This window comes from Strongyloides ratti (assembly GCF_001040885.1).
Source record: "Strongyloides ratti genome assembly S_ratti_ED321, chromosome : X".
Classification (NCBI taxonomy): Eukaryota; Metazoa; Nematoda; class Chromadorea; order Rhabditida; family Strongyloididae; genus Strongyloides; species Strongyloides ratti.
The window spans coordinates 4,200,059-4,220,635 of record NC_037309.1 but is presented as its reverse complement, the minus strand read 5'-3'; the positions used below and the strand labels follow the sequence as shown (position 1 = coordinate 4,220,635).

The 20,577-nt window shown below is 21.0% G+C and overlaps 4 protein-coding genes across 4 annotated transcripts; 1 reads left to right on the top strand and 3 right to left on the bottom strand.

Moving 5' to 3' along the window:
* Positions 1–184: 184 nt before the first annotated feature.
* Positions 185–1,180, bottom strand: SRAE_X000090500 (Forkhead box protein G1; the record flags this gene model as incomplete). Its single annotated transcript, XM_024645305.1, has 2 exons — positions 185–984; positions 1,072–1,180. 2 exons carry the CDS (start codon positions 1,178–1,180, stop codon positions 185–187), a joined length of 909 nt encoding a protein of 302 aa, XP_024510777.1.
* Positions 1,181–3,464: 2,284 nt separating this feature from the next.
* On the bottom strand, positions 3,465–4,424 carry SRAE_X000090400 (Globin family and Globin-like domain and Globin, structural domain-containing protein; the record flags this gene model as incomplete). Its single annotated transcript, XM_024645304.1, has 4 exons — positions 3,465–3,596; positions 3,652–3,995; positions 4,053–4,294; positions 4,372–4,424. The coding sequence occupies 4 exons, from the start codon at positions 4,422–4,424 to the stop codon at positions 3,465–3,467; spliced, it is 771 nt and encodes a 256-aa protein (XP_024510776.1).
* Positions 4,425–5,195: 771 nt separating this feature from the next.
* On the bottom strand, positions 5,196–6,665 carry SRAE_X000090300 (Hypothetical protein; the record flags this gene model as incomplete). Its single annotated transcript, XM_024645303.1, has 4 exons — positions 5,196–5,297; positions 5,341–5,800; positions 6,138–6,288; positions 6,461–6,665. 4 exons carry the CDS (start codon positions 6,663–6,665, stop codon positions 5,196–5,198), a joined length of 918 nt encoding a protein of 305 aa, XP_024510775.1.
* A 3,820-nt stretch (positions 6,666–10,485) lies between these two features.
* Positions 10,486–19,790, top strand: SRAE_X000090200 (RNA recognition motif domain and Nucleotide-binding, alpha-beta plait domain-containing protein; the record flags this gene model as incomplete). The annotated part of the gene is made up of 5 exons (XM_024645302.1): positions 10,486–10,973; positions 11,493–13,712; positions 13,764–18,333; positions 18,396–19,407; positions 19,462–19,790. The coding sequence occupies 5 exons, from the start codon at positions 10,486–10,488 to the stop codon at positions 19,788–19,790; spliced, it is 8,619 nt and encodes a 2,872-aa protein (XP_024510774.1).
* Between the last annotated feature and the right edge of the window lie 787 nt (positions 19,791–20,577).

The following is a 20,577-nucleotide window of genomic DNA, read 5'->3' as shown; positions in this document are numbered from 1 at the left end:
TTTTTAATTCTGATACAAAAAAAAAAGTTAGTCAAATACTGTAAAAAAAAAATTTTTATAATCAAATTTAAATATTTAATAATAGTGATAAGGAAAAAATTGTCACTCGAGAGTTGAAGAAGGAAAAATTAATAATTATTCATAATATTTTCTTTTGCGATAAAATATTTTTTAAATCACAATATTATATTAATTGTTTTTCTTTATATGGTAATTGAAATGCTGCAGAAGCATACATTGATAATAAATGATTAATATTAGATTGATTTATTGTTCCTGATAATTGTCCTGGTATTGGTGTAGGTATTTGTGGTATAATTCTTCCTCCTCCAATTGGTCCATTTATTGATGGTTGATTATAATATAATAATGATGTATTAAAATTTAATAATGGATTTGTATTATTATTAAAAATCATTGAATTTTGTGATCCTGATATATTATATGGATATGATGGTATTTGAATACTTTTAAAAGCATCAAAACGTCCCCTATTAAAACCTGATGGTCTTCTTCTTAATTTTCCTGTTGATCCACCAATAAATATTTCATCTTCACATGCTGCATTTAGCATCCAATAATTACCTTTACCAGGATCATCATAATTTCTTGGAACTTTTACAAAACATTTATTTAATGATAAGTTATGACGAATACTGTTTTGCCAACCTTGTTTATTATCACGATAAAAAGGATAATTTGTTATGATATAATCATAAATACCACTTAATGTTAATTTTTTTTCTTTACTATTACGAATTGCCATCATTATTAAAGCATTATAACTAAATGGTGGTTTTTTATTTGATGTTAAAGAATCTGAATTTTCTATTGTTTCAACAGAGTCTGATACATCAACACTTTCAGGAGATATAGATGGAGACAATTCAAATGTTCTTGAATCATCTATACATTTTGATGTATTTCCACTATCTTTAGTAACATTACTACTACTTGCTGTGTCACTCAAATCATCAAGCATCACTAAAAAAAAAATATTTACATATATTAATAATCAAAATGAAAGTGTTTATGATGTAAAGATTGTAAAAAAAAAACGCTTATTCTTACCTGAATGTTGTTTATCAACAAAATTATCTGATTCTGGTGAACTTGGAGTGGAATGTTTATTATTAGCTAAATCGGGACATAAATCCATTATAGAAAATTTTGATGCCATTTTTGATTAAATAATAAATAAATATAAATTATTGCTTTATATAATTTAATATTATGGAGGCGGGTTTAATGTTTATAAAAGCTTATCGTAAATATTTAGAAGAACTTCTGTTGGATTAAAATAAAAATATACGACAAATAGTGACACTTTAAAGTTCCTTACAAATTGTCTTCTTGATTTCTGTTGATATGACAATTTATATATATTTAAATTTTTGAAGATTTATTAAGCTCCACCTATAAATTAAAAGATAATTATTATAGTATTTTGGCATTATTTAACATGTATAGGAAGTAATTAATAATATACAGCACCTAAAATGTTTAATGGGCGTTTCTGATCCAAATAAATAGATATTAATTCCTTAAACATTTTCTTTATATAAACCGCTTAATTTTATAAATTATTAAATATAAAAAAGATAAAAAAAAAATAAATATAAACTGTTTCATTTAATATATATTGGAATAAATATGATATTTAAGATTTAATTGTTATTAGAAGTATATAATAAAAATGATCAGAATTAAAAACAAAAAGAATAATAAACTACGGTACATTGATAGTGTAACATAAGATGAGAGAATCATAGTAAGTTTATTATAATAAAAAGGATTAAATTGTTAAAATGATAAATTTTAAATAAAATAAAGAATTACTTTTATAAATAATCATATGCTAATATTCATTTTGACAACAAAAATTATTAAGAATTAGAAGTATGAATAGAAAAAAGATCAACATATAAAACAAATGAAGTTAAATGATGGGATGGTTAAAAGAAAGTGATATCTAACTTTATCTTCTATAATGATTTAAATAAGAAATATTTAAAGGGACAAAATATAAAATTCACATCTTCAAAAGTAAAACAATATGAAATGAACATAATTGTATGTTGTGATTATTATGATTATTGTTGAAAAACAACCAGTGAATAATGATATGATAACAATTTATAATTATGACATGATTTATGTTATTATATTAGCTGATCAAGTTTACCTTATTTTCTATATATATTAAAATCACTTTTTTATTATAAAATATACTTTTTTTTATAAAATATACATTTATATATCTATAAATGGATCATTAATTTTTATTTGAAGATACATATCTTTAAAAAGAAACAATATGTTGTTTATTTGATGGTAGATATTTTTTATGTTATAATTGTCTAATAACTAATTATAATTAATAATCAATTTAACGGCTGGCACATCTAATGCATGGTCATTTATTTGATACATTCCGATCGTCCTTTAGAAAAGAAAAAAAAACATTTATATAAATTATCTTTTCTAAACTTTAATGACAATTTATTATTAATTTTTTTTTTTTTAAATCATTTAATGATATTTAGTTTATTTAGAAAAAAAAAAAGTTTATAAATTGTAATATCACTGTTAAGGTTGTTTATGGTAGGATTGTAAATTAAATATCTGGTTGAATTATAAAATAATAATTGGATTAATAAGTGTTTATTATAATGCGAATATATGTTTATTATAAAATATTGGAATGTCTGTAAAAGGATTATTTTCATTAATATTGCCATAAATGTCAAGCTTATTTATGATATTGTTTTATTATTATATATATTTCACATAGTATTATTTCTGAAATTTATTGACAACAGATTTCATTATTAGCTTCTGTTTCATCGTAATCTCTTAAATAGATTATATTTTAAAAAAGTGATGGAATTAAAAAAAAAAAGTTTATTCAAATATCAATCTCTTTCCGACAATTTTTTTCTCCAAAGGAATTTGGATTATCCATTATGACTTCCTAATAATAATAGAAATAAAGATAGCGGTTAAATATAACTGTTATTTTAATATACAAACCACCTATTATAATTAGCACTTAAGAATATTAGCAAGATACGCAATAACATAAATTTCTTATAAAATCTCCATTTTCAGGGTAGTTGTCGGAATGATATAATTAATTTCAAAGTATTCACTTAATGTCCTGATGCTTAAATTAAATATGACACATTTTTAATAATTGCTTTTCTAATTGTTTTACTTAAAACACATGACCTTACATAATCATTTGATGTTTTTACTACTTTTTCGGCAATAATTTTTTATAATAATATTAGTCATGTGTCTATTCAACTGAGAGACATACAAAAAGTCATATTATCAAAACAATAATATGTTAATTAATATTAATTAAAATAAACAATTGAAATGAATAATATAATGTTATGAGAAAATTTTTATGGCGGATAAAAACTTTAAAATTATTACTAATTAATATACTTATATTATCATACTCTTCCAGCTAAAATATCAACCATATTTGCAATAACATCATACAGTGTTGTCCACGCTTCTTTTTCTTCATTTGTTAATGATCCAATTTCATCAGCTAACATTATTAAAACTTGTTCTAGCATATGCTTAAAAATACCAAATTTTTTTAAATTAAAAAAATATTATAAAAAAAAAACTTACCATAACATGTTTTTTATGAATATTCCATTTTGTATGTGCTCTAGCAATTTGTTGTAAAGATTTACACAATTTTTCTTCATCATTTAATGTAGAAATTATGTATTCAAGACCTTTCATGTATATTTTAGCATGTCTTGATATTTCTGGGGCACACATTAAAGAACTATCCGGATATGGTCTAAATTGAGGCCATATATCTTTATATTGAGGATGTTCAGCAAACATTCTTAATAATACTTTAATACCATTTGGGACAGCTCTATCCTTAATAGATGAAAAAGTTTTTTCTAAAACAATTTGTTGCTTTTTAGTAAGTCTTGAAACTTCTTTTTTAATTTTTAAATCTAAATAATATTATATTAATTAGATAAACTAAATAATAAAATGACATGCAAAACTACTTTTATCATTATCACATGCATTTAAAAAACATTCATCAGAACGTTTTGTACCTTCATCAGAACTTTTTACTTTTCCATCATCAATTGAAATTGCTGAATCAACTGATTGTGTAAATGAACCATTATTAACTTTCTTCAAAACATTAATATCTTTTGTAGAATTATTATTACTGTTATAGTTATTTTTTTTGTTCATATTGTAATAATTAGAATTTTGAGAAACACTTTTTGATAATAATTCTCTAAAAATAAAATTTAATAATATAATTTATGTTTTATATTTAAATTTTTTTTTTTAAATTTTTATACATCAACAAACCTTTTGACGGCTGTTGAAAAAGAATTATTTTCACATATCATAACTCTATACATTTTCAAAAGATTTTTTTTTTCTTTCCGAAAAAAAATATAATAGTTATAATTCTTTTTTAATGTAAAATAATAAGTTTTCAAATTAGCTTCTTTTATTCCTCAACTGATATTAAAAAAAAAATAATATTCTAAATAAAAATATAATGAAAAAAGACTAAACAAATTGTGCTTAAAAGTGAATATTATATAATGTATATTATTTTTAATAAAAAAATTTTTTGGTAATTTGAGACATTATTTTTATTTTTAATAGACTGAAGCATTTCCAATGACGGATATACATTAAGAAAATAAAAATTTTCTATCCGGTAAACTTTTATCACTATTTGACAATTAGAGAAAACGAAAAAATTAATGAAAATATTATATCCTTTACTTTTATATAAAGAATAAAAAAATATATATATTTTGTTTTATTTTTGGAAAAGAATATTAATGTATATATTTATCTTTTACGTAATCTTTTTTTTTTAATTTTAAAAGATTATTTTAGTTTTTTTTTTTCAATTAATTGATTTTCATACTTTAAAAATTAATTAACAGAGTACAAAAAATCAAAAATGATCATATTGTATATTGAGAATAAAAAAATTTTTTTTTTTAAAATTAAGTTATAAAAATACTTTAATAAATTTTTTTTAATATTTTTATTATTATAAAATTAACATGAACATGTAAATGTGACAAAAATTATTATACTCCTTTTAATACCAGAAGAGTATAATAATAAAATTGTTAACAAAATGTAAATTATCTAACAATTCAAAGTTGTTATTGCTCTAATGTTAATATATAACGAGCTGTTTCATTTTCATTAGTTGATACAGGTTGACCAAATATACCTTTTCCAAGAAATCCAAAGACTCCTCCAGTCTAAAAATATATATATATATAAAGTAAAATAATATATTCTTACTTTACTTATGGTTCCATTATTACTTGTAGTAGTTTCATTTTGTGTTTTTGCGTTCATAATACTATTAGATAAGTCAGGTCTACTAAACCAATTTGTTGGTAAAATAGATTTTTCAATTGAATTTGTTATATTATCAGTAGATTTTGCTTTATCTATTGTCATAGTAAGACCTTCTTGATTGATATTATTACTTAATTTATTACAATTGGATTGTGTTAATTCTTTTGAATTTAACATATTATTATCTAAAGTTGTAGATGTTGATAAATCTTGTATTAAAAATTCAATATGACTGGCACTAGATGTTTTTCTTATTCTTGATGGTATAATAATAGCTGTATCAGTTTCCCCTTCTTCAGATATTGTTTGAGAATTACCTATCTTCTTTTTTGAAGTATTAGATCCTCTTAACAATAATGATGATAATGGATGGAAACTTTTATACAACAAATTTTGATCTCTATAAAAATATATAAATAAAATTAAAAAAAAATATTTAATATTATATATGTATATAGTATTATAATTAAAAAAAATTATAATAATACAAATAATGGCAATATATTATATTAAATGTATTTTAATAAGTATAAAAATACAATAATCAAAATTTAGAATAAACTTTTTTTAATAAAAAAAAAAGTATGGATAATGATTAAAAATGATATTTAACGAAATATTATTTTTAAAAATTAATAAATACTATCAAAAATGTTATGCCCATATTTATGTAGGCGTTAATTGTACAATAATGTCTATGTAGTTTTGAAGAACTATTCTAATACTAACAAACCAACCCTTTTTCAATATTTTCACTACTGCATCCAATTTTATCACACAATTGACGTAAATTTGATGCAGATGAAGCATTAGATAATCTGGTATTTTTTACTCTTTCTTCATTTGATATAAATTCCTTCATTTTTTGATGTATTTGGGAAGATATTGCTAAAATATGTAATAAAATATTTGAAAACTTATGTTCCCAAATTTAATATCATTATTAAATTATTTAAAAAAAAATATATTATCATTTTATATGAATTACTTTTAAATAATACTAAACATTATTTTTAAATGATATTCCATAAAATATTGTAATTTTTCCTATATCACTAACCTTTTTCTGAAGGATGAGCAAAATTTCTCAAATCTGTTAAATGTGTTTCACTTCGAGTTGAACGTTTTAACAAATTTTTAGGAGGAGCAGGAAATATATTATGAAAATGTGATAAATCATGATTGCTATTCGTAGGTTGAAAATGACAATTATGAAAAGTCATAGAATTATTTCCATGAGAAGTTGAAAGTGTTGGGGCATCCATTATAAAACAAAAAAAAATTTTTTTCCCTTATTAGGGTTATAAGTAAATTTTGCTAATAAGCAAATATTAAAACTGCAATAAAAGAATTTTTCTAACAAAAAAATTATGACTTTTGTTGTAGATTAGAATTTGTTACAAAATTGTAATAAATAAAAAATATCAATAATTAATAAAAAAAAACATTTTTGTTTATTAAAAATAGGATAGGTTTTCTTTATAGTTATATTATTACTATTATTTTAATTACAAATACATATTTTTTTTGAAAATAAAATAATAATTACAATATATATTGATTTTAAAAAATTTTCAATTTTTAAATATTCTTTATATGTACTTTAAGATATAAACATTGATGTTTAAATAAAAAATAAAAAAATAAATTGTGGGTTAACTGTCTACATAAAAGTAAAATAACAATTTGTCACGTAAACAACTAGTAATCAATTATATATTTACTTACTAGAAGTAAAAATGTCACGTTTAACTGGTAATCAGGGAATACCGTTCATATATTTTTTTGACATGTTTACCTATAATATGTCTTTATAATTATCTTAATAAAAAATCATACAATAATAGAATGAGACAAATAAATATAGTAATTTTATATTTCATTGAAAAAAGAATAAATACATTGAAATGTACCACCATAATACTTTGTGATTTTTAATTTTTAATTAAACTATTAATCAGTATATTCAAAGAAGTACATTTTAATAATAATTAGTATAGCGAAATATTAAAGAAAAAAAAATGTTTCAACGAAAAATATAATTTAAAATGTGAAGAATTTGGTTATTTTTATGATCTACATATGACATCATATATACATCACGTGGCAAAAAGCGGAAGTTTACTCTCCATATACTTAAATATATTTTTATTAATAATAAAATGTGTCATAATATTTGCCATAAAGTATTCTACTTAAGCATAATATTTACGGTATCATGTAATAAAAAAAACATAATATATATAATATAGGTATAGTTTAAAAATAAATATACAAAAAAATTTTAAAAAAAAACAAAGAAGATATAGAAACATAATATATGAATTAATAAATATAAATAAAGAAAAATAATAGTGTATTAAAAGATATAAAAATAATTGTTTTGATGAAAAAGATAAATTAATATAGTTTAATAAAATAAAGAATAATTTTAACGATTTCTTACTATTTCGTTGTAAAACAACTTTTGAATATAATCAATTAAAAGAATTTCTTTTTATTTTATAAATTATTCTAATTAATAATAAAATTATTTAACATTACAAAATATTTTATTGATAAATTTAGTATTTATAAAATAAATAATTTTTTTAAAAAAATATTTTTAATATATAATATAATTTTTTTTTATTTTTAAAAAAAATTTGATGTTTTTTAAACATATAAGCCCCTTTTAAAATTTATTGTTAATATTTCAATAATTAATTTTTATTATTAAAATAAAAATTATATAAAATATTTAAAAGTATTAATTCAAAAAATGTAAATTCTATAATATTAATAGGAAAAGAAAATTTTGTTTTGTAATTAAAAATTTGATAAAATTTACGATTAAAATACTTAATTTAATGCGTTTTATATTAAATTTATTAATTTAATTTAGTATGTTATAGTAATGATGATAGTAAAATTTATACTTTATTTTATAAAACAATTTTATTTTGATAGTAAAATTTTTATATTCTTTTATATTTTAAACCTATTACTTTTATTTTATTTAATTATATATTATATTAATTATTATTATAATATTTTAATGATATTTTCTTTTTTCTAATATTTTATTAAATTTTAGAATTAATAAAAATTATTACATTTTCTTTTAAAAATATTAATTCGTTGTTTAATTACACTTTATATCTAATCATTAATTATTTTTAAATAATGTTTAATGTTTTCTTATTTTTTATGTTTTAAACAAATGGTACAAATCCTAACATTTAATTATATAATAAATAATGAAAATATAATTATAAATTTTATAAAAAGTTTATCTTTTATTTTATTCATAAAATTGACAACTAAAAAAATAAATATTTCAAATATTAAAAGAAATTATTTTTAAAATAATATTTAAATAAAATAAAAGAATATATACATTGTTTTATGAATAATATTTATTTGATATAAAAAAAACCATATTTTGTACATATTTAATATAATAAATATACTATTTATCTTCTTTTTTATTAAATTATTGAAAAAAATTTTCATTGTTATAAATAAAATTTCAACATAAAAAGACTTGTACACATAATCATTTAACCGCACTAAATAATAATAAATGATCTGATAACATAAACCAAAATAATATCTATTTACATCTATTGATAGAAAAGAACTAATGCATTAACGTAGTTACATAATATATTAGTAAGTAAGCATATTGCAAAATAGAAAATGAAAAAAAAAATATACTTCTTCAAAAAAAAATCATCCTCTATATTCTCTCAATAAATAGATAATAATACAGTAAACTTAGATTGAATATATATTTTGTTGAAAAAAAAATATAATTGGGAGCACCATTAATAGGCGTTTTAAGAATCAGTTCACTCACAATATCCCTCGTTATATCTTTTTGTTCATTCAATATATTAAAAGAAATATTTTACTATACTTACTATAAATTTTTATGTTAACTTTATAAATCTTCTTTAACAATGAAAAGGCTTAGTTTTCTTTTTTTTTTTATTATCAATATGAAGAAAAATTAATGGGGACCTAAAAAATTGTCGGAAGAAGAGGCAAAGAGTAGTGTAATTTTGTAGTAGACTGTGTAACAAAATTTTAAAACATTTTCTGTATGCCTAATTTTTTTTAAATAAATTTTGCCAAAATTTATATAATTTTTAGATAACATCAATCTTATTTAAAGTTTATTTTTCTTTTATAAATGAAGAAATTATTTAATATAAAAAAATAACCTTGTATTTCAATGATATATTAATGTAAATAAATAAAAAAAAAAATAAAATTATAAAATGTTATTGTGCCATAATTATAAGTTAACCTCGATATATTGTGCGACAACTTACATCGCAGGGTTTCGCGCACTTTCCAATATATATATATATGCCGAGCTAAATGATAGAATCACATACTACAAACGATGCATTAGACAACTAAGAAAACACAAAATGCACTGTTTAATGCAAGCAATCAAGAGATACAACTTTTGCGTTGGCTATGTGTGTCGCATTCCAACTTTTAATATGCATACCTCTATTGCTTTAAATACAATATACTTTAAAAATAGATGTAGGTCCAAATCTTTCAATGCCAAAATTTTTACTTTTATTAAAGAATTAAAAAATCACTTAATATTAAATAAAAAAAAATTTTTTTTTTGTTAAATTTAATATTAAATAGTATCTATTACATTTATACATATATATATATATATATAAAGTTAAGTGTGGAAAAATGTACTTAGTTATTTATTTAATATGTGTTATTATATCGTCACAACTTTAATATATAAATAATAAAATAATTATCTTGCCCTTAAATTCTTTTTTTTTATTATTATTATTTAATATTTAAAATTATTTACATTTTATGATGTTCCAACAAAAATATTTCGTGCTTTTTCTATAGCATTTTATTGATTCTGATTAACGTATATATTGACTACTTTTAGATACACATCAACTTTTTTTTTATATATATTTTGAGGCAAAAATAATATAATTTAAAAAATTTCCATTGAAATTTTTTGTTATGAATATACTTTTCTATTAATTTTAATTATTTTTTTTATCGTTTTGTAAATTTTAATGCTTCTTAATACAGCTTTATGGCATGGTCATTGGCTGTTCTGCATCAAAAATATTTGCCTCATCTCAACAATCGACACACAATAAATCAAATAATAGTCCTTTACATTGGAGTAAAAGTTATTCTTCTGAAAAAAGTGTGGGCTTGTCGCCTACAAGCGACAGTTTACATAAATCTATTAAATCAAATTTTGAAATTTCTCCTTCATTATCCTCTGAAAATAAAAGCTATAAAATGAAACATCGTAGAAAAAGTTCAGAAAAAAAAGAAGAAAAAATTATTACTCGTCATCTTCTTGTATGGATACCAAAAGATTTGTCAAGTAGTACAAGTAAAATTGAAAAATTTTTTAGTAAATATGGTATTGTAGAGGAAGTTAAGAAATCCGACAAAAAAGGTCAATATATTGTTTCTTTTGAGGATACAGAATGTGCAGAAAAAGTATTTGAAAAACGTAAGTTAAATTATAATGGAGAGGATATTGAAGTAGAGTACTGTTATCCTGACAAAAGGTATGTTTAAATATTAAAAAAATAATAAATATATATTATTGTAAATTTCTTTTATTATTATTAGATTTTATACAAAACAACCATTTGAAAATATGATTGGTTTTTTTTATATAATTGATTATCATATTTTTTATTATTATTTATAATTTAAAAAAAATATTTTTTTTTTTCTTAAAATTGTTATTATATATATTATTATATTTTTAAAGAATTTATATAACAAGTTATTTATAAAAAAAATATTTTAATTTAAAATGCAGTTAAATTTTTATTAATATCGTTTAACTTTGTCAAAAAAAATTAATATATTTAAAAATTTTTTTTTTTAATATTTTATTATAATTAATTTTTAATATTATATTAAAAGTTATTATTTTAAAAAAAAAAGAAAGAAATTATTAATCTTTATTTGTATTATAGTTTTAGTTCTTATTATTTAAAATTAAATTAATTTTTTAAATTTTGATTTAAAAAAAAATATAAATTTGTTTTTTCTTTTATTTAAATTTTTATTTCCAGTTACACATCATCGCCTGCATTACTGTCAGAAATCAATACTAATGGAAAGGCAAATGGATATGAGGTGTTTGAAAGTAATAATGAAAGCAAACAGAACGATCATCATTCAAAATCACGGGTTCATAGATCGACTTCACATTCTCCTAAAATTGCAGAATCTCATCGTAGTATCTTAAAAGTTAAAAGTCATAATAAGATGCCTCATTCAGAAAGTATTCCTAGTACATCGAAACTTATTGGTGAACCATTAAGTCCAACTCCACCATTACAAGATTGTGAATCATTTGATATTATAAAAGAAAAATTAAATAAGGATGTAATAAAACTTTATGATGCAACTCCAGTTTTAAAAAATTATAAATATGCAGATATTTTCTGTCATTCTGCTAGTAGAATACTTTATGTCAGTTTTCCACATTCGACTATAATTGACAATGAAGTTAAAAGACAATTTTTACAATTTGGTGCCATCTTAGATATATCTGTTGTAAAGTTCCCAAATAATGCTTATGCGCTTATTGAGTATGATTCAATGCGGGCCGTTGCTGAAGTAATTGAGTTTTTTAATGAATATTTAAACAAAAAACAAAGTGAAATATGTAAAAAGTATGAACCTTTTAAGATTTCATTAAGTAAAGCTAATTGGGGAAGGCACCTTCCTACAAATATATTATGGCTTGAATTTTTACCCTCTGGTACTACATGGAAATATTTATTCTCAAAACTTAAAGAATCATTTAAAGAAACACTTATTGAGGTTCATTTTCATGGAATAAATAGAGAAGCTGTTGTTGTATTTGATAGTGATGAAAGTGCTACAAATGCTTTTAATGCTTTTAAGCAATGTAATGTAATGTTTAATCCTACTAATAAGGAAGGTTTTGTAAGAACAGCTTGTGATTATTCTTCACCTAAAAACTTAGAACGTTTTATATGTTGTGTAAATAAATTACATAATATTATAAAAGAAGATAATGATATTGTTATTGGAGATGATGATAATTTAATAACATTTAATCTTATACAAGAAACAACACCAATAACATCACCAACAGATTCACAACAACAACAACAACAACAATTATTACAACAACAAAATGTATCTATTAAAACAGAAAGTTATCCAATATCATCAGAAGATGAGGGAACAGAAAATAATGTTAAAAAAGAATTAAAATGTGAAAAATCATTATCTGTATCACCTTGTATTACATCATCACCATTATCTTCTATGGAAGATTGTGAATTAAATAAAAAAGAAAAATGTAAAAAAATTTGTTCAACAAAATCATCAAATAAAGATAATGAAAAAAAAAATGAAAAATCGCAAAATTTACTTAAAAGAAAATTATCTAAAAGTAACAATGATGATAATGATTATAAAGAACATAAAAAGTCAATAAAAAAAAGTAAAATTATTGGTGGCGCGGTACCAGTTTCTCCTGTTTCTCGATCATCAAAAGATAATAGTCCAAAATTATATACATCTGATAGTGAAGAATCTGCAATATCAAGTAGAAGTAAACATAGTATAAGTAGACATGAAAGAAAAAGTAGAAGTAAAAGAAGAGAACAAAGAAGTAGCTATGATAAACATGTATCTAATACATCTTCATCAAACCAATATTTTGGTGAAAGTAGTAGAACACATTATGAAACAAGTAGTAGTAGTAGTAGACGGCGTCGTCATTATAATGATCAACATCATAATGATTTTGGAAGATACAGCAGAGATTATGGGAATTATAAAAATTGTAGAGATGATTATCGGTCGTCTTATGATAGAAAAGAAAGTAATGATCGTTCAAATTATAAGGATGATCGCAAATATAGTAGAGATGATAAAAGTGAAAGTCATGATAAAGAACAAAATAAAAGTCAAGATGAAAAAAATAAAAAACGTGATAGGAAATCTAAAAAAAATAAAAAACAAAAGCAAAAAGAAAAAGAAAAACATCATACTAGAGATGATAGTAAAGAATTACAAGATCATAAAAAAAGTCATGAATATACAAGAAGTAGTAGTAATAAATTAAATGAAAAAAATTTAAATAATAAAAATCATGATTCAACATCAAATAATTTATACGACTCAATTAATGATAAAGTAACAAAATCTCATAGTAATACATTAAAAGACGACAAACGACTGCCATTAAATAAATCTCATCATCATGAAAAGGATAAATGTAAAGAAAATATTAAATCTGATAAAATAAAGTATGTAAATATAATAGGTGACAAAATTTAAACTAAATATTTTAATTTTAGATTATCATTAAAAAAAGGAGGACAAACTTCTATTAGTGGTGCTGAAGAAATTTCTGATACTGATGAGGAAGAACAAAATAATAAAAATAATAAAGAAGGAACATCAAAATGTGATGAAAAAATTGATAAAATATTAAATGAAGATGAAAATAAAATTGATAAAGAAACTGAATTAAATGAAAATACATTAATTAATGAGAATCAAGATATTCCATTACCACCAGATGGTAGTCCTCCTATATCTAAAGATTCTGAAAATCAATCATCAACACCAACACCATCATCTATATATTATACTGATGAAGTAGAACCAATACATATACATCCATATACTGCTGATAGACTTCTTGTTGATTGTATGAATATAGCTAATAATGAAGAAAAAGAATATACAATACCAAATTTTATATCACCATCATCAACAAGTGATAGTATAAATGAATGTCAATATATTATTGATGATGATAGTAGTAATATTGAATATATTCACGAAATACCAGAACATGATGTTAGTGAAGATTTAATTAAACAAGAATATACTAAAATTGATACATTTGAATTTGATGAAACAGAAATTTTACCACCAGAAGTTGAGATACATGATGAATTTGGATATTTAATATATAAAGGAAAAAAAATTGAAAGAACTATAAATTATGTTGAATTACCACCACTTTCACCAGTACCTGAATATCATCCTAGTACAGAATGTCAAAAAATATATGAATCAATAAAAAATGAATTAGAAAATGAATATGAATATAAAATAAATACATATGATGTTAAATTAAATAGTAAAGGAATAAAAAAAGTAGATATGAATCCAAATTCAAGATATAATGAAGAAGAAGTATCAGAACTTTTAAGGGGTAGAGAATCAAAATATGAAGGTACTTTAGATAATTTAGATGGTATTGTAGAAGTAGAAGAAAATGAAGAAGAAATATGTGAAGAAGTTACTGAAGAGATAGAACAATTAAATCCTGATGGAACAAAAAAAATGAAAATGTTACCACGTTTTCATCCTATTAAAAATAAAGCATTGGCATTTAAAATGTATGGTAAATTTATTTCTGATAGTTCTGCATATAGACAAAAATTCGTTACATTTATGAATACATTTTCTGATTTATTTGAAGGAGAACATGATGATATTAATATACATGAAGATGATATTTATAATGATTTTTCACCATCTATATATAGTTTTAGTAAATTATATGATATAGATAGTATTATGTTATCTGATGAAGAAGAAGATAATAATATTGAAGATAATAAGTCTATTAAAGATAAAATAATAATAGAAAATGAAATAAATATGATTGATAATAATAATTATGAAGAAAATAATGATGAAAAAATTGAGCAAAATTTAGATGTAGATATTTTTGAAGAAGATATATATAGTCATATACAAATGGAAGAAGAATATGATATTAATATATATGAAAATAAAAAAATAAATATTGATGATGATTATCAGATAAATTTACCTAATAATGAAATATCAGAAAAAGATCAACAAGATATATATAATAATATATTTTCTGGTTATGATATTGAGAATGATTCAAATAAATTTAATAATGATGAGTTAACAGATAATATTAATAATGATAATAATTTAAAAAAAGAAATAAATGAAATTGATGAAACAGTTAATTTACCTTTAATATCAGAAATAAATGATGAAATTGAAGATGATAATACCTCAAATTCTATAAGTGATTTTGATAAAAAACCTAATTATAATATAGATACAATTAATATAGAAGATATATATCAATCATTAATTGAAGAAAAACCTGAAGAAATAATAGATAAAGAAAAAGTTCTACAAAATATGTCTGGTAGTAGTAATGAAAAATTAACTCTTATATATCCTTATTATTTTAATTCTAAACAGTTAAATAATATAATTGGTATAGAAAATGAGAAAAATGAAAAATGTATAAATAAAATATCATCAATTGGTATAGCATCAAATAATTCAATGGTAGGAATTTTAGAAGGTGATATAGAATATAGATACATTGATGATACTAATAGTTTTCGAAATTTACCTGAAAATGAATATAAAAAATATTATGATGATAATAATATTAATTGTAATAATTTAGAAATGGACGTTGATATAATACAAGATAATATTAGTAGTTGTGGTTATTTAAAAAATATAAATAATCAAGAATTGGAAAATTATTTATCTGGTAATGAGAAACATTCTTTAATCACCAATCATGAGAGATATTATTCAAATAACATTGATAAGAGTTATTCTAATAGTAATGGTCAAAGTTTGTCTGATATCATAATTAAAAGTCAATCAATTAATAATGATAAATATTATTCTTATAGTAGTGAAGAAAATGGTCAAGAAATTTGTGAATATGAAAAAGAAAATAGTGAAAATTATCATGATACAGAACATTATCTTCTTACAGAACATATTTATAAAAATAATCAAAAAATGGTAGATAAACTAAATAGTATTAATATGATAGATGAAATAGAATATGAAGAAATTGATGAAGAGTTAGATGATGAAGAAATAATTAATAAGGATGTAGAGGAATTCTATGATTTAACAGAAAATGATAAAAGTTTTAACCAAATAAATGAAGAAGATGAAATAGACATATTAGAAGATGAAAATAGAATTGAAAATAAAATAAAAAAAGATAATGATATAATAGTTGAGGAATACAACAATTGTCCAAATGAACAATGTAATAATATTGAGGATAAAGAAATCAAAGAGGAATATGACAATAATTATATTGATGAGAATGAAGAATGTATAAATAAGTTTAAAAATGTTACCAATAATGAATGTACAGATGATGAAGTAATCACAAAGTGTATTGAATTGTCTAATGAAACAGAAATAAATTATAATAATTACTATGGTAGTGAGGAAGATCAAGATACTGATCAATATTCACAAGAAGAAATAATTAGTATTGATGATGACAATAATATTTCTTCTGATGATTGTTATGAAAATAATTTTTTACCAAATATACTTGGTGTTCATGGACCACCAAAAGTTATAATATCAAATGTTGATGTAAATATTGGTTTATCGTTAAATACAATAACAGATGAATTTGATGATTGTAGAGAATTAGAGGGGATAGAAGTTGATACTTCTTTTTCTTTTTCTAATAATGAAAATTATACTAATGTTGATGATGAGGATAATACTAACAGTGATAATGATGATATTGGTTGTGATAATTTAGAAAATATTTTAGAAGTAGAAGATGAGACATTACAAATAGAAGATAAAGAAGATGAAAATGATAGTATAGAAGAATTGGATGAAAAAATAGCTTCTAAAAATATTGAAGAAATTAATGATGTTATGGATGATAAAAATTTGATTTGTTTGTTACAAAATTCTTTTAAAAGAAATTATGATGGTTTTGATGAAGATATTTTGTATAATGAACCTTTATATAAGCGTAAAAAATTAGAAATTATCCCTGGTACTTATAGTGAATTAGAAATTGGTGATGTTACTGATGAGGAGGGTAATAAAAATGAATCAATTTTAATTAAAAATCATTTGATTATTGAAGATTGTGATAGTAATGATAAAGAAGATTATGAAAATGATAGTGTTACTTCTAGTGAATTACATACATCTGATCTTGAATATCTATCATCAGAGGATAGTATTTTTAAGTTTGATGAACAATCTATTGAAAATAGTGATATTGCATCTGATAGTACAACAACAAATGACATTTTATGTGAAACATCCTCTTACGATGATAATTCATTAATCAATTTGGATCATTATGATTCTCAAAACAATTTACATTCTCCATCAATAAATGATCCATCAATAAACAATTTATTAATTGATAATGAAAATAATGAAGAATATGATGCAGAAAATAATATGGAGGTTAACAATATTATTTATGATTCAATGTTATCAAAAGATTTAAATATTAAAAATGATATAAATGTATCAGAAAACAAAATTTATACTGAAATACCATCTTTAGCTATATTTACTACAAAAGATGCTAATATTAATGATATGAAAGTGATACCTAATGATAAAAAATGTATTAAAAAATATTGTATTAAAACTAAACTACAAGATGATGATGATAATTCTTTAATAATTGTATATGAAAATTATGAAATTTATATAGAAAATTTTAATCATTTGGAAGAATTAAAAAAATCAGATTTTGTTGTAGAGGATAATGAAGTTATTAATGGGAATGGTTTAATAAGATCTAGAAATGATGAAGATTTACCAGAATATTTAGCTAGAAAAGAAAGGGCAGTTGTATATAATAGTACTATTAATAATACTTCAACTTTATTAACTTTAAATGATAATAATGATAAAGATGATAATAATATTATAAATTCAAAAGAAGATACTTTAAATAATGAGGCTGAGAAAAATGAAATAAAAGAAAAAAGTAATACTATTGATAATACTAATTTAATAGATAAAGAAAATAGTAATACATATATTCCTGTATCAAAAAAAGAAAGTAATTTAGAACAAATGTTAATTGATGAAGCTCCTGATAAGGTAAATATTGGTTATTTTATTTTTACATTAACTAAGTTTATTTTTATTATCTTTTTTTTTAGGAAGCAATTGAAGCGTTAAATTCCTTAAATTATTTAGATGAACGAGAAGTGATTGATGAAACTATTGATGACGATACAAGTTTTCTATTAGATGATATAGAGAATCCCTCAGATTTTAGTGACTCATTAAGAAATGAATTAGTAGAAGATAAAGTAGAAAAAATACATTGTAATGATTTATCAAATTTACAAAAGAAAATAAAAGTAGAATGTATTGAGGATAATATAGATAAAAATACATTAATAAATGGATATATTGATAAAGAAAAAATTACTTTATTACAAACAAATGAAATTGATAACACGATTAAGGAACCGGAAATAGATGTTGAAGAAATTATAATTAAGGAAGAATATATTCAGGAAGAAAGAAACAATGATATGGTTATTGTTGTTGATGAAAGAATAAAAGAAAATGAAAAAGAAAATATGTTAAAAAAATTCGATGACAGGAATGAAAGTGAGACAAATGAAGATGAAGAGAATGAATTGGTTGAAGATACATTTACCATGAAAACAGATATTCATAATTCACCACTAATACAACCATTGGCTAATAATATAACAGAAAATGTTTTATCATTATCATTAAAAAATATGATACCAGAAAATGAAGAGAATATTGTTGAATATAATATGGAAAATAATGAAAATTCTGAAAAGGATGAATGTAATGGGAAAGAAAATATTATCATACAACAAAATGGTTATACATCATTACCATTATCAAATAAGGCAAATAATTATAAATTATATGTAAATACATTTGGTATAACTTTTGTAAATGGAACCGTTCTTTTTGAATTAGCTAATGCTAATTGTTTAACGTCATGTCCTAGAATATGTTTACAGTTAAAAAAATGGCTCTGTAAACTTAATTTATTTTATATATCTGGTATGAAAGAAATATTAAATGATTTTATTGTAACTCATACACATCCAAATAGATTAAATCCAAAAAATAGAAATATTATAATAAGCAAGAAAATTGTTTCAAAAGAATATTATGAAAGTATGTTTTAATTTTTAAATTAAGATTAATTTTTTTTTCTCTTTTTTTTTTTAGATATTATGGAAAATTTATCTAACTCTTCTCCTTATGTTTTAAATCTTATTTGTGGAGCATCTGGCTATAACAAAGAAGATTATGAACTTGAGGAGATAAGACTTAATCAAATACTTAAATATTGTAAAACAAATGGATTATATTCTGGACTTTTATGTCAAAATGGTGTTTCTGATTATGTAGCATTCTTCATTCCATCATGTCAAATTTTAGATGATCAATTTAAATCAGCTCAACCACAAGCATTTTGGAAAGTAAAAACAGGCAGTATGAGTTATTTTTATATATCAATTGCTCCCGCAAATTTGTTTAGATCAGGTTCTTCGTAACTCAATATATATATATATATTATTAATATTATTAATATGATATTGGTTATGTTAATTAGAAAATTTTAGGATTTAGAAATTGTTTTAATTTATTTTTTGTACTTTAAAAACTAGCTACCTAAATGATAGGACATGATCTTCAATGCATTCTTTTATAATTTATAAATAATGTTTGTTATTATAATAATTGTTTTTTTTACAATCTATATATATATATATATATTAATATATATACGAGGTGATTTAAATGACCATAAATAGTCAAATAACCAATATTTTGAAAACAATTTTTATTATCAACTTATTTTTTGTAAATAAAATTAAATATTAAAAACTAAAAAAATATAAAGAAAGAAAAATGATTTTAAAAATATTTTAAAGCAAAATTAATGTCAACAGTCACTTTTAACATATATTTTTATTCTTTTTATTTTTGTCAATATTAATAAAAATGTATAGAAATTTTTTAAATTTTAATTGAAAATAACTTATTGGTTAAAGTTATATCAAATAGTTTTGAAATAAGAAAATACAAATTTAAGTATAAATAAGGACATCGTATTGGGAATAAAAATATTGAAGATTAAATAAAGCGTTGTTTGACATTTTTATTTAACATGAAATATATAAGATAAAAAGGACTAGTAAAGTAAAACATCAAAATAAAGTTTTATAGGCATAAATTTTTCTTTATCAATTCACTTGTCTTTATTTTCTTCTTTAACATATAGTTATAAAAAAATTTATAGTAGATGATAGTTTAAGAGAAATATAAAACCATTCCCCA